The 15,254-nt window shown below is 44.6% G+C and overlaps 1 protein-coding gene across 1 annotated transcript; it reads right to left on the bottom strand.

Moving 5' to 3' along the window:
• Nucleotides 1-395: 395 nt before the first annotated feature.
• LOC112078610 (cadherin-24-like) lies at nt 396-7,630 on the bottom strand. Its single transcript, XM_024144788.2, has 4 exons — nt 7,553-7,630; nt 4,353-4,647; nt 2,252-2,371; nt 396-571 (listed from the first exon to the last, which is right to left on the bottom strand). Exons 1-4 carry the CDS (start codon nt 7,628-7,630, stop codon nt 396-398), a joined length of 669 nt encoding a protein of 222 aa, XP_024000556.2.
• Between the last annotated feature and the right edge of the window lie 7,624 nt (nt 7,631-15,254).

Here is a 15,254-nt window from a genome sequence, read left to right as displayed (position 1 = left end):
TGTGTGGGTGTCATGGTTCTACCTGTCATCAGAGGGCGGCACAGACCTTCCTAGAGACATTAACGACACTCAGGTGAGTCAAATTTACTCATTATGATTTCCCTGTTAAAAGAGGTGTATTTTATGTTGTCCTTTGCAGAAGCTTGAATTGTTTAACGTGTGCGGTTGTTTCATAAGTGCGTTTTCGAGACATAGTGTTAGTTGTTTTTTCAAGTGTCCTGTGATCCTGCGGCTATCGTGTCTCAGTAAAGTATTATGTTTATCCTTAACCACTGATTCCTCGTCTGGTCTCTTCTCTGCACCTGGGTCCAACCTTACCACATCACAGTGGGTGTATTTGTGAGTGTATTTGTGGGTGTGTGTGAGCATGTGTGCATGTGATATGTGTGTAAGTGTCACTCACTCTGGGTGAAGCGAGGAGGGTTGTCGTTGACGTCACTCAGCCTGACAGTGACAGTAGTGGTCCCTGAGAGACCTCCCAGATGGCCCCCCATGTCCTTGGCCTGCAGGACAACCAGGTATTGGTCCTGGGTTTCTCTGTCCATATCAGGCACTGCTGTACGCAGGATACCTGGGAAAACACACACACACCAAAGACATATAGTAGTTCAAGATCAATCATTTCCACTATGCAGAATGACCTGATTCTGCTTCACATACAGAGGCTGCCTCTAGCTGTGCTCACCCAACCCAGCCAAACCAGGAGACTGGCAGCCAAGGTAGCTAAATCACCTTGAAATAATGTATGCTCTTGTAAAGCTAGTGAAAATATGAGGCTTTGATGGGGTATATGTAGGGAATTAACAAGCAACCAGCATCAATACCTGAGCAAATGTGATGTGGCTCTGGGATGTGTGTGTGTACAGAATGAGACCTTTTTAAATGAAGAGAGCGAACAGAGTGGACCGGCTCTGCATGCAAACCCTGCTAATGGACGAGAGCTTCAGTTATTAGGATAATATACCCAATTAATATAAAAAACCCACCAGCAGAACCCTCTTCACTCATACCAGAGGTGCCTCCAACAGTTAATTAAATTGCATCAGAATTCAATAACGGCATCGCAGACGCTGTCTACCTTTAATATCCCCTTGTCGACAAATAGAATAAATCCAACTAGTACACACATATGCCCACACACACTCACTCACACACACTCACTGCCTAACTAGGCGACACACTCGTACAGTAAACATACGGTTTAAAATGCAGTGTTTACTAGCTTCCAAGCTGTCAATCACCTAGTGACGCAACAGAGGACTTAATGTGATGTTTGAAGTGCCCACGGTTTCCTCTTTCCCATCTGCCTGGGTTGACACCAAGGCCCCCCGAAACACAGTCGATGTTAGTGAAGAGACAGGTCCTTTGAGCCTTTTTAATCTCTCCCAAACCTTTCCTGACATCTCCCTTTGAGCAGACATCTTTTTGTTTTTCCGCCTTCAAAAAATACAATTTAAGGCGGTTGCTGCAGTTTGTTGGATGCACATAGACTCTGGCAGTCTGAATACATTTCTGCCAGCTTGAACTGGATTAACTGAGAAAGAGCAGGAGGGGGACACAGAGAGAAGGAATAGGGGAACAGAGACGGGGGCGAACGGGAGGGAAGTGAGAGGAGGGAATATGGGGAGGGGGTGATGGAGATGGAGGTGAGAGGAGGGAATACGGGACGGGGAGGGGGTAGATACAGAGGGATCGGTATGCATGGCAGAGAGTGTGAGGGACCTGAGAGGGGGGATTGAAGGAGGGAGAGAAAGGGATTGGGAAAAGAGAGAAAGAAAGCGCTGTGGGGATACACACTGCAAAGAGACTTGTAAAGGAAGAAAATGGTTGGCTGGAGAGGAAGCAGAGAGGGAGGCGGAGGGAGGGAGGGAGTAGGGAGGGAGGGAGTAGGGGAGCGAGGGAGTAGAGAGGTAGGGCGGGAGCAGAGAGGGAGGAAGGGAGCAGGGAGGGAGGGAGGGGAGGAGGAGAGAGAGGAGGGAGGGAGTAGAGAGGTAGGGAGGGAGCGAGGAGGGAGGAGGGAGGGAGGGAGGGAGGGAGGGAGGGAGGGAGGGAGGGAGGGAGGAGGGAGGGAGGGAGGGAGGGAGAGGGAGGGAAGAGTAGAGGAGGAAGAGGGGACTAGGGAGGGAGGGAGCGGAGAGGGAGGAAAGGGAGCAGAGAGGGAGAGAGTAGAGAGGGAGGAGGGAGGGATGGAGGAGCAGAGAGGCAGGGAGGGAGTGCATTGCACCATAAGTGGAGAACAAGAGGCACTCACCTGTCTGTGGGTCCACAGAGAAGAACTGCTGTCCCTGCACAAGTGTGTACACCAGCCTGGCACTGTTCCCATAGGTTGGGTCGTCAGCATCTGTCGCTGTCACCTGGATTATAGAAGTACCTGAGGGAGGAGGTGAGAGAGCAGAGGAGTGTTAATAAAACAGCATACCACACACACACACACTGACTGGACACAGCAGTACATTAACTCAGCACTGCCAGAGAGCCAAATACACACTGGCTGACTGACTGACTGATTGACTGGCTAGCTGACAACCCCCACCTCTCTCTTTCTCCCTCTCCCTCTCTCTCTCTCTCTTGCTCTCTTGCTTGCTATCTCCCTCTCTCTCTCTCTCTCTCTCTCTCTCTCTCTCTTTCACCCCACTCTCTCTCTTTCGGCAGCAGTGCGACAAATATTTTATTCACTTTCCTTCTCTCCTGCTGCACACCTTCTTTCTCTCTCCATTCTGTCTGTCTCACTTCATTTCTCTTCATCTCTGTCACAATCCCCTTTGGCTCCCTCTCAATCTCTCTGTCTGTCGGTTGCCCCCCTTGTCTCCCCCGTGACTCCCTCATGTCATGAATCCCTGCCTCTCCTGACAGATATGGACACTTTTTCCCACCAAATAAATCAAAGACCGTCAGCTTTATGTGTGATATTGAAATTGTAGCAAAAAATATATATATAGTTTGGAAAGAAGAACTATGTTTCCCATGGGGCACTGGGCTGACAAGCTCTGAGGGYAGAGGGGATTTGTGGGAGCAGCTGTTGCTGTTTTCTGACATCAAAGCCCCGACAGTGTCACAGGGAGAGAGAGCGAGGGAGGGAGGGAGAGAGGGAGGACGGAGGGAGAGACGAGTGAGAGAGAGACTGGGTCTGATTGCTGATCTATCACAGGTAGTTAAAAGAGCATAGTGATGCACCCGTGCATCAGTCTAAGTAACATAATATAAAAATCTCCATCAAAATCCATCAGTTTCAGCTAGAGATATCAGTGTTTTGCATGGGCTGCATCTCAATCCACCACATCCGTTGATGTTGGCCTTCCGCAACTGCGATGGAAGGTGGCCGAGCTACAGCTGTGTTTGTCAGACCATGAAACATCCCGAAAATCATCTGTAGCGTTTTTTTCCTGTAACTAATATGACCCCACGAATATGACCCCGTTTTTCTCTATGGCCCCCACATGTGTCATGGGACTCGTCTGAAGGTAACCCATACAAACAAATGGAAGTATGGAGATAGTTTTGTCCCAACAAAAATAACGAGTTAAATATGTGCAACAAAAAAAACAAGGCACATGGAAGATAGAGAGAGAAAGGGAGAGTGAGAGAAACAAATGTTTTGATGCATGTGGCAGTACAATAATGATCAGATAGACAGATCAAACAAGGTTGACTAGGGTTGACGCAACAAGCACAAGAGAGAGAAATCTATTGATTTACAGTCTGCCTTGGTGATATAGCACAGTCACAATTTGGAGTGATCATACATTCAGACAGATGTATTACCAGTGAATGGAGCAAAATTCTATTCACACTGCCTGGCACTGAGACGTTCATACCCTGGGTGAATACCATAGTGGTTTCTTTCCATGTGAAATACTGTAAGGCTATAGTAGCTATAGAAATCATATCCTAGTATCCACTTAAAACTAACCGTGGGGATGAAATTCACATCACACAAGTTGTTTAGAGCAATCAAGGGAAGAAAAGTGAAATCATAGTGAAAGTGAGATGATGAAAGACATCTCAACCAATCTCTTCGACAGGCTGACTGTGTGTTATTGTGACTACTATCATTATCTTATTACCACTGTAGCATTGATGGTGGAAGATATGACCAGTTATATGTAACAGCTCTTTAATAAGACTTTCATGGCTCCGCTATCTACTAGTCTCAGAGCAACCCACCGAGCATTTTGAAAAGTACCTTGGTAAATATTTCATCCCGGGTAAATATTGAAACCATGATTGACTGAACAACTCAATCTGGGATCGAGCTTTGGAAAGCAAGCCCACATCAAAATGGATGATCGTATTAATAAAATGGAAGCAGACAGCAGCAGATAAAACAGACAACGGCTCCTCGGCTTCAGTACCTATGTTGGCCATCTCAGGCACGGTGGCGCTGTAGGGCCCATCCTCAAACAGAGGGGGGTTGTCGTTGATGTCCTGTACTCTGATGATGAACGTGGATGATGGCTCCAGGGCCCGGTCGGTCTGCCGGTCGGTTGCTGTAGCGATGAGGCGGTACTCGTCCTTCTCCTCACGATCCAGGGGCTTGGTGACATGGATGTTGCCTGTCTTCTCGTCAATCACAAACACTGACCCCGCCCCCTCACCACGCAGCAAGTACTTGGTGCGTCCATCACCTCTGTCCATGTCAGTGTGCAGCTGAGAGAGAGTGAGAGCAAAAAAGAGAGAGAGAGAGAGGGAGAGAGAGAGAAGGAGATATATAGAGGAAGAGCTATAATTTATCAAATAAAAGAGAATGGATCAAAGAGAAATAAAAGTGATTATACACAGTGATTCTATACACTGATTATACACTGTGATTATACAAAGCGATTATAGACTGTGATTATACAGTGATTATACACAGTGCTTGAGGACTAAGGACAAGAACACTGAAACACATACAAACCAACACCCTCTGATCTTTCCAGATCCATCTATGGGGCAATGGCCCTGAACTAGGATCATCATAATCGCAATATCCATAGTAATGCACCAGCTTAACTAGGCCTGCTATTCTCACAAACAGTTGTCTCTGAAAGCTCATCAATCTGTGAAATACAGTTCCCTACTGCTGCAACGATTAATGAAAGTAGAAATTTAACACGTAATAAGTTGAGGCCTAATCAATTATTTCCCAACTACTGAGAGTGTATTAAGGAAGGCAGGAGTGCATGCAGTCTTGATCCTGACTGCTGCTGGCTGGCTTAGCCCTGGCTGGCTGGCTGTCTGGTGGCTAGGGCTCTCTCAAGCGGAGCAGGATAGTAGAAGAAGGATCCGCCTCCCCCCATCTCCATCTCCATGGCCCTGCTCAGGGGATGCGCTCCGCACATCAGCATTCATTCTCATTACAGCTCAAACGTGGACGGAATAGGAACCCTGACAAAAGAGTGCAAAATTCCAAGAGAGTGTGACATTGTGAATTCAGAAGAAAAGTGCGAGTGGGGGCCGCTTGAAAGCATTGTTGCATGGCAACAGCTAAGCTCATTCGCTAAATGAAATGAAAAATGATACTCTGAATCAAAATATTCATTCGTTTTACAGATCCCCATTTCAATGGTAAAAATAGATGTATGCCCCCTCCCAGTGAGTAAACGATTCACATGGATGTGTGTTTGCACCTAAATATAACCTTTTTATAAGTTTACACTCTGAGTGTCTGCTGAGTTGAGCTAAACAATTCTGTGTGCATTATGTTTATACATAAACTCAGCAAAAAAAGAAACGTCCTCTCACTGTCAGCTGCGTTTATTTTCAGTAAACTTAACATGTGTAAATATTTGTATGAACATAACAAGATTCAACAACTGAGACATAAACTGAACAAGTTCCACAGACATGTGACTAACAGAAATTGGAATAACCTGTCCCTGAACAAAGGGGGGTCAAAATGAAAAGGAACAGCCAGTATCTGATGTGGCCACCAGCTGCATTAAGTACTGCAGTCCATCTCCTCCTCATGGACTGCACCAGATTTGCCAGTTCTTGCTGTGAGACGTTACCCCACTCTTCCAACAAGGCACATGCAAGTTCCCGGACATTTCTGGGGGGAATGGCCCTAGCCCTCACCCTCCGATCCAACAGGTCCCAGACGTGCTCAATGGGATTGAGATCCGGGCTCTTCGCTGGCCATGGCAGAACACTAACATTCCTGTCTGCAGGAAATCACGCACAGAACGAGCAGGTTGGCTGGTGGCATTGTCATGCTGGAGGGTCATGTCAGGATGAGCKTGCTGGAAGAGTACCACATGAGGGAAGAGGATATCTTCCCTGTAACGCACAGCGTTGAGATTGCCTGCAATGATAACAAGCCCAGTCGGTGATGCTGTGACACACCGCCCCAGACCATGATGGACCCTCCACTTCCAAATCGATCCCGCTCCAGAGTACAGGCCTCGATGTAACACTCATTCCTTCGATGATAAATGCGAATCCGACCATCACCCCTGGGGAGACAAAACCGCGAGTCGTCAGTGAAGAGCACTTTTTGCCAATCCTGTCTGGCCCAGCGACGGTGGGTTTGTGCCCATAGGCAACATTGTTACCAGTGATGTCTGGTGAGGACCTACCTTACAACAGGCCTACAAGCCCTCAGTCCAGCCTCTCTCAGCCTATTGCGGACAGTCTGAGCACTGATGGAGGGATTGTGCATTCCTGGTGTAACTCAGGCAGTTGTTGTTGCCATCCTGTACCTGTCCCGCAGGTGTGATGTTCGGATGTACCGATCCTGTGCAGGTGTTGTTACACGTGGTCTGCCACTGCAAGGACGATCAGATGTCCGTCCTGTCTCGCTGTAGTTCTGTCTTAGGCGTCTCTCAGTACGGACATTGCAATGTATTGCCCTGGCCACATCTGCTATCCTCATGCCTCCTTGCAGCATGCCTAAGGCACGTTCAGGCAGATGAGCAGGGACCCTGGGCATCTTTCTTTTGGTGTTTTTCAGAGTAAGTAGAAAGGCCTCTTTAGTGTCCTAAGTTTTCATAACCGTGATCTTAATTGCCTACCGTCTGTAAGCGGTTAGTGTCTTAGCGACCATTCCACAGCTGCATGTTCATTAATTGTTGATGGTTCATTGAACATGCATGGGAAACAGTGTTTAAACTCTTTACAATGAAGATATGTGGATTTTTACGAATTATCTTTGAAAGACAGGGTCCTGAAAAAGGGACGTTTATCTGTACTTATTGGTGGCACAGACGCTGTTTCATCCTTTCCTACACTTAAATGACCCTTGCCTAACGATTGCAACGGAAGCTGGGCTTGCAGCACGGCTATCATCGCCATAAGCCGATCGTTCTCCTGTATATTATGAGTACAGCGACTGCAGTTAGAAGTTAGAAGTTATAATGTTCATGTTACTACTTAGCTTTGGCTGGTAGAGGTCGTGTAGAACCATGTCCAGATAAAGCGTCCGGGTGAAAAAGTTGAATGAAAATTTGAGCAAGGGAAAAAATACAAATATTAAACACTAATTAAAAAGTTAAAACCGTAAAGTTGGGAGGTAGCAAAGTAACGTTAGCAACACACCGCACAGKYGCACGTTAACAAGTCCATAAGTTGTGACCAGTGTGCTCTCCACCTGCCCGTTGGACTGAGGCCTATACTCGGAAGTGAGGCTGACCGTGACCTCGAGATTCTCCATGATGGCTCTCCATTCTCGTGATGTGAATTGGGGGCCACGGTCAGAGATAATGTTCTCCGGAAGGCCATTATGCCGGAGGACCTACTGGAACAGTGCCTCAGTGACCTGGAGAGCAGTAGGGAGACCAGAGAGAGTGATAAAACAACAGGATTTCGAGAATCCAAAATGGTGGTGAAACCATCTGTGGATGCAAGATCAGTGACAAGATCAATGGATAGATAAGACCAGGGACGCTGAGGCACAGGAATGGGGAAGGAGTTTCCCTGTTGGAGCGTGCCGGGTGGACTTAGTTTGGGCACACACGAGGAGTTGGCGTAGCGAATAACGTCCTGCGCCAAGGTGGGTGAACAATACTTGGAGAGAGATTGAATAGTACGGGTGATCCCAGGATGTCCAGCGACAACAGCTGTGTGTGCCCAGGTCAACAGCCTCTCGGAACGTAGATGCGCTCAGGAGGACAGGTAGTGGGTGCGGGTTCCCTCTCCAGAGCCTGGCGAATGTCCACATCTATCTTGTGTTGGTGGTGGGAGTAGTGTTTAGTATATCTTGTGTTGGTGGTGGAGTAGTGTTTAGTAATCTGTGTTGGTGGTGGTAGTAGTGTTTAGTATAATCTTGCGCTGGCGTGATAGTAGTGTTTAGTATACATCTGCGCTGGCGTGATAGTAGTGTTAGTAATCTTGCGCTGGTGGTGGTAGTAGTATTAGTATATATTGTGTTGGTGGAGGTGGTAGGGTTAGTATATCTTGTGTTGGTGGTGGGAGTAGTGTTTAGTAATATTTTGCGGTGGCTGGATAGTAGTGTTTAGATATATTGTGTTGGTGGTGGTAGTAGTCGGTATAGTATAATCTTGCGGTGGCGGTGATAGTAGGTTTTAGAATATTGTGTGGTGGTGGTAATAGTGTATAGTAGATTTGTGTTGGTAGTGGGAGTAGTGTTTAGTATGCTCTTGTGTTGGTGGTGGGAGTAGTGTATAGTAGATTCTTGTGTTGTGGTGGAGTAGTGTTTAGTATTCTTTGGTGGTGGGTAGTGTGTTAGTATGTCTTGTGTTGGTGGTGGGTAGTAAAGTGTTTAGAATATATTGAGTGTTGTGTGGTGGGAGTAGTGTATAGTAGCTTTGTGTTGTGTGGTGGTGAGTAAGTGTTTGAGAATATATTGTTGTCTGGTGTGGTAGTGGTTTAGTTATATCTTGCGGCTGGCCCGGTGATAGTAGGTTTAGATATATCTTGTGTTGTGGTGGGAGTAGTGTTTAGTTAATCTTGTGTTGTGGTGGATTAGTGTTTAGTATGGTCTTGTGTTGGTGTGGGTAGTGTATAGTAGATATTGTGTTGGTGGTGGAGTAGTGTTTAGTATATTTGAGTGGTGGTGGAAGTGCTTTAGTAGAATCTTGTGTGGTGGTGGAGTGTGTTTAGTATATTGTGTTGGGGTGGAGTAGTGTATAGTAATCTGTTGTTGGGTGGTTGGAGTAGTGTTTAGTATCATCTTGTGTTGTGGTGGGAGTAGTGTTTAGTAATCTTGTGTGGTGGTGGGGAAGTGTGTATAGTAGGACTCTTGTGTGGTGGTGGAGTAGTGTTTAGTATAGTCTGTGTTTGGTGGTGGTAGTAGTGTTTTAGTATTTATTTGCGGCTGGGTGATAGTTAGTGTTTAGTAATTCTTTGGCGCTGGTGGTGGTAGTAGTATTTAGTATATTTGTGTTGGTGGAGGTGGTAGGGTTTAGTAATATCTTTGTGTTGGTGGTGGGAGTAGTGTTTAGTTATCCTTGCGGTGGCGGTGAATATAGTGGTTTTACGAATATTTGTGTTGGTGGTGGTAGTAGTGTATAGTAGATTTTGTGTTGGTGGTGGGAGGTAAGTGTTTTAGTATGTTGTGTTGGTGGCTGGGGAGTGAGTGTATAGAGTGATTTGTGTTGGTGGTGGGAGTAGCATAGTTAGTATGTCTTTGTGTTTGGTGGTGGGAGTAGTTTGTTTCAGTATGTCTTGTGTTGTGGTGGCGTAAGTGGGTTTAAGACTATATTTGTGTTGGTGTGGGAGTAGTTGTATAGTAGATTTTGTGTTGGTTGGTGGTAGTCGTGTTTGGAATATATTGCTGTTGGTGGTGGTAGTAGTGTTTAGTATATCTTGCGCTGGCGGTTAGTAGTGTTTAGTATATTGTGTTGGTGGTGGGAGTAGTGTTTTAGTAGATCTTGTGTTGGTGGTGGGAGTCAAGTGTTTGTATACATTTGCGGTGGCCGGTGACTAGTAGCTGTTTAGATATATTGTGTTGGTTGGTGGGTAGTATGTGTAGTAGTAAAGATCTTGTGTTTGGTGGTGGAGTAGTGTTTAGTATGTCTTGTGTTGGTGGTGGGAGTAGCTTTTAGTAGATCTGTGTTTGGTGTGGGAGTAGTGTTAGTATATCTTTGTGTTTGGTGGTGGGAGTGTGTTTAGTCTAATTTGTGTTGGTGGTGGTAAGTTAGTGTTTTAGTATATTGTGTTGGTGGGGGAGTAGTGTTTTAGTATATATTGTGTTGGTGTGGTAGTGTGTTTAAGTATATCTTGGTTGGTGGTGGGAGTAGTGTTTAGTATATCTTGTGTTGGTGGTGGGGAAGTAGTGTTTAGTATATAGTTGTGTTGTGTCGGGAGTAGTGTATAGTAGATCTTGTGTTTGGTGGTGGTAGTAAGTGTTCTATGTAGATCTTGTGTTGGTGGTGGGTAGTAGTGTTTAGTAAATATCTTGTGTTTGGCGGTGGTAGTAAGTGTTTAGATATATTGTGTTGGTGGTGGAGTAGTGTTTAGTAACTGGAAGTTAGTGTTGAGTATATCATGTGTTGGTAGTGTAGTAGTGTTTATAGTATGTATTGTTGTTGGCTGTGGAAGTAGTGTTATAGTATATTCTGCGGTGGGGTGATAGTAGTGTTTTAGAATATATTGTGTGGTGGAGGTGGTTAGGGTTTTAGTATATCTTGTGTTGGTGGTGGGAGTAGTGTTTAGTATATAATTGTGTTGGTTGGGGTGGTAGGGTTTAGTATATTTTGTGTTGGGTGGTGGGAGTAGTGTTTAGTATATCTTTGCGGTGGCGGTGATAGTAGTGTTTGAATATATTGTTGTTGGTGGTGGTAGTAGTGTATAGTAGATTTGTTGGTTGGTGGTGGCGAGTAGTGTTTAGTATTTTGTGTTGGTGGTGGGAGTAGTTTATGTAAGATCTTGTGTTGGTGGCTGGGAGTAGTGTTTAAGTATACTCTTGTGTTGGTGGTGGGAGTAGTTGTTAGTATATCTTGTGTTGTGTGGTGTAGTAGGTTTAGTATATCTTGCGCTGTCGGTGATAGTAAGTGTTTAGTATTCTTGCGCTGGGCGGTGACTAGTAGTGTTTAGTATATCTTGCGCTGGGGTGATAGTAAGTGTTTAAGTTATCTTGCGCTGGTTGGTGGTAGTAGTATTAGTATATATTGTGTTGGTGAGAGGTGGTAGGGTTTAGATACTTGTGTTGGTGGGGGGTAGTGTTTAGTATATCTTGCGGTGGCGGTGGATAGTAGTGTTTAGGATATATTGTGTTGGTGGTGTAGTAAGTGTTAGTATATTTGTCGGTGGCGGCTGATAGTAGTGTTTAGATATATTGTGTTGAGCGTGGTGTAGTGTATAGTAGATCTTGTGATTGGTGGTGGGAGTAAGCTGTTTAGTATGTTCTTGTGTGGGGTGGGAGTCGTGTATAGTAGATTTGTGTTGGTTGGTGGGCAAGTAGTGTTTAGTATGTTTGTGGTTGGTGGTGGGGCGTAGTGTTTGTAGTCTTGTGTTGGTGGTGGTAGTAGTGTTAGAATATATTGTGTTGGTGTGGGAGTAGTGTATAGTAGATCTTGTGTTGGTGGTGGTAAGTAGTGTTTTAGAATATTTGTGTTGGTGGTGGTAGTAGTGGTTTAGTATACTTGGCTGGCCGTGATAGTATGTTTAGTATTCTTGTGTTGGTGGTGGGAGAGTGTTTAGTAGATTCTTGTGTTGGTGGTGGGAGTAGTTGTTTAGTATGTCTTGTTGTTGGTTTTGGTGGGAGTAGTGGTATAGTAGATCTTGTGTTGGTTGGTGGGAGTGAGTGTTTAGTATATCTTGTGTTGGTGGTGGGAGTAGTGTTTAAGTAGATCTTTGTTGGTGGTGGGAGTAGTGTTTAGTATATCTTTGTGTTTGGTGCGTGGGAGTGTGTATAGTAGATCTTGTGTTGGTGGTGGGAGTAGTGTTTGTATGATCTTGTGGTTTGTGGTGGGAGTAGTGTTCTAGTAAGATCTTGTGTTGGTGGTGGGAGTAGTTGTATAGTAGATTTGTTGTTGGTGGTGGGGAGTTAGTGTTTAGTATGGTCTTTTGCGCTGGCAGGTGATAGTAGTGTTTATAATATCCTTGCGCTGGCGTGAATGTAGTGTTTTAGTATATATTTTGTTGTTGGTGAGGTGGTAGGGTTTAGTATTAATTTGTGTTGGTGGTGGGAAGTAGTGTTGTATTTATGGGTGTTGGTGGAGGTGGTAGGGTTTAGTATTCTTGTGTTGGTGGTGGGGAGTAGTGTTGTATATCTTGCGGTGGCGGTGATATAGTGTTTAGATATTTGTGTTGGTGGTGGTAAGTAGTGGTATAGTAGATCTTGTGTTGGTGGTGGGTAGTGTTAGTATGGTTTCGTGTTGGTGGTTGGGAAAGTAGTTTATGGTAAGACTTCGTGTTTGGTGGTGGAGTAGTGTTTAGTATATCTTGTGTTGGTGGATGTGTTAGTATGTGTTGTGGTAGTAGTGAGACTTGCGCTGGCGGTGATAGTAGTGTTTAGTATATTTGCGCTGGCGTGATAGTAGTGTTTAGTATATCTTGGCGCTGGTGTGGTAAGTAGTTTAGTATATATTGTTGTGGTGGGAGTGGTAGGGTTTAGTATATTTGTGTTGGGGTGGGAGTAGTGTTTTGTATATTTGCGGTGGGGTGATAGTAGTTGTTTGAATATATTGGTGTGGGTGGTAGTAGTGTAATGTATATCTTGCGTGGGTGATAGTGTGTGTTTAGAATATATTGTGTTGGTGGTGGTATAGTGTATAGTGATCTGTTGTTGGTCGTGGAGTAGTGTTTGTATGTTTGTGTTGGTGGGGGAGTAGTGTATAGTAGATCTTGTGTTGGTGTGGGAGTAGTGTTTTAGTATGTTTGTGTTTGTGGTGGGAGTAAGTGTTTTAGTATGTTTGTGTTTGGGTGGTAGTTAGTGTTTAGAAATATATTGTGTTGTGGTGGGAGTGTGTATAGTAGATCTTGTGTTGGTGGTGGTATAGTGTTTAGAATGATATTGTGTTGGTGTGGTAGTAGTGTTTAGTATATCTTAGCGCTGGGGTGATATGTAGTGTTAAGTATAATCTTTTGTTGGTGGTGGAGTAGTGTTAGTAGATCTTGTGTTGCGTGGTGGGAGTACGTGTTTTGTATGTTCTTGTGTTGGTGGTTGGGAGTAGTGTAATAGTAGTCTTTGTGTTGGTGGGTGGGAGTAGTGTTTAGTTATCTTGTGTTGGTGTGGGAGTAGTGTTTAGGTATTTGTGTTGGTGGTGGGCTAGTGTTAGTATATCTTGTGTTTGGTGTGGGAGTATGTCTAGTAGATCTTGTGTTGGTGGTGGGAGTATGTTTAGTATATCTTGTGTTGGTGGTGGGAGTAGTGTTTAGTAAGATCTTGTGTTGGTGGTGGGAGTAGTGTATGTAGACTTGTGTTTGGTGGTGGGAGTAGTGTTTAGTATATCTTGTGTTGGTGTGGTAGTAGTGTTTTTAGTATATCTTGCGCTGGGGTGATAGTAGTGTTTAGTAATATTTGCGCTGGTGGTGGTAGTAGTATTTAGTATTATATTGTGTATGGTGGAGGTGGTAGGGTTAGTATTCTTGTGTTTGGGTGGTGGGAGTAGTGTTAGTATTTCTGCGGTGGCGGTGATAGTAGTGTGTTAGAATATATTGTGGTTGGTGGTGGTAGTAGTGTTATAGTAGATCTTGTGTTGGTGGTGGGAGTAGTGGTTTAGCCATGTTTGTGTTGGTTGTTGGGAGTAGTGTATAGTAGATCTTGTGTTGGTGTGGGCGTAGTGTTTAGTATGTCTTGTGTTGGTGGTGGGAGTAAGTGTTTAGTATGTCTTGTGTTTGGTGGTGGTAGTAGTGTTTAGAATATATTGTGTTTGGTAGGTGGAGTAGTGTATAGTAGATTTGTGTTGGTGGTGGTAGTACGTGGTTTTAGAATATATTGTGTTGGGTGGTGGTAGGAGTGTTTTTTTTAGGTATATCTTGCGCTGGCGGTGAATAAGTAGTGTTCTAGTATATCTTGTGTTGGTGGTGGGAGTAGTGTTGTATTAGATGCTTGGTGTTGGTGGTGGGGTAGTGTTTAGTATGTTCTTCGTGTTGGTGGTTGGGAGTAGTGTATAGTAGATTTGTGTTGGTGGTGGGAGTAGTGTTGTATATTCTTTTGTTGGTTGGTGGTGGGTAGTAGTGTTTAGTAGAACTTCTTTGTGTTGGTGGTGGGAGGTAGTTGTTTAGTATATATTGCGCTGGGGTGATAGTGTGTTTTAGTATATTGCGCTGGCTGGTGATTTAGTAGTGTTTCAGTAATATATTGTGTTGGTGGAGGTGGTAGTAAGTGTTTAGTATATCTTGTGTTTGGTGGTTTGGGAGTAGTGTTTAGTATATATTGTGTTTGGTGGAGGTGGTAGTTTAGTATGATCTTGTGTTGGTGGTTGGGAGTAGTGTTTCGTATATCTTTGCGGTGGCGGTGATAGTAAGTGTTTAGAATATATTGTGTTGGTGGTGGTAGTGTGTATAGTAAGATTCTTGTGTTGGTGTGGGAGTAGTTGTTTCGTATGTCTTGTGGTTGGTGGTGGGAGTAAGTTATAGTAGATCTTGTGCTTGGTGGGTGGGAGTAGTGGTTTACGTATATCTTGTGTTGGTGGTGGGAGTAGTGTTGTTAGTATATTTGTGTTGGTGGTGGTCGTAGTGTTAGTATATTTGTGTTGGTGGTGGGAGTAGTGTTTAGTAATCTTGTGTTGGTGTGGGAGTAGTGTTTAGTATATCTTGTGTTGGTGTGGTAGTAGTGTTAGTATATCTTGTGCTTTGGTGGTGGGAGTAGTGTTAGTATATATTGTGTTGGTGGTGGTAGTTAGTGTTTAGTATATCTTGTGTTGGTTGGTGGGAGGTGTTTAGTATATCTTGTGTTGGTGGTGGAGTAGTGGTTTGTATATATGTGTTGGTGGTGGAGTGTGTAGTAGATTTGTGTGGTGGTGGTAGTAGTTGTTAGTAGATCTTGTGTTGGTGGTGGTAGTCAGTGTTTTTAGTAATCTTGTGGTTGGCGGTGGTAGTAGTGTTTTGAATATATTGTGTTGGTGGTGGGAGTAGGTTTAGTATACTGAAAGTAGTCGTTCGAGTCTATCCTGTGTTGGTAGTGGTAGTAGTGTTTAGTATGTATTCGTGTGGCTGTGGAAGTAGTTGTATAGTATATCTTGCGGTGGGTGGTGATAGTAGTGTTTAGATAATATTGTGTTGGTGGAGGTGGTAGGGTTTTTAGTATATCTTGTGGTTGGTGGTGAGTAGTGTTTAGTAATATATTGTGTTGGTGGAGGTGGGTAGGGTTTAGTATTCTTGTTGCTTGGTGTGGGAGTATTTTGTATAATTTGGCGGTGGCGGTGCTA

The sequence above is a fragment of the Salvelinus sp. IW2-2015 genome, unplaced genomic scaffold (genome assembly GCF_002910315.2).
Source record: "Salvelinus sp. IW2-2015 unplaced genomic scaffold, ASM291031v2 Un_scaffold5952, whole genome shotgun sequence".
NCBI classification, from domain to species: Eukaryota; Metazoa; Chordata; class Actinopteri; order Salmoniformes; family Salmonidae; genus Salvelinus; species Salvelinus sp. IW2-2015.
The sequence above is the reverse complement of the archived record's forward strand: the minus strand, read 5'-3'. Positions and strand labels throughout refer to the sequence as shown.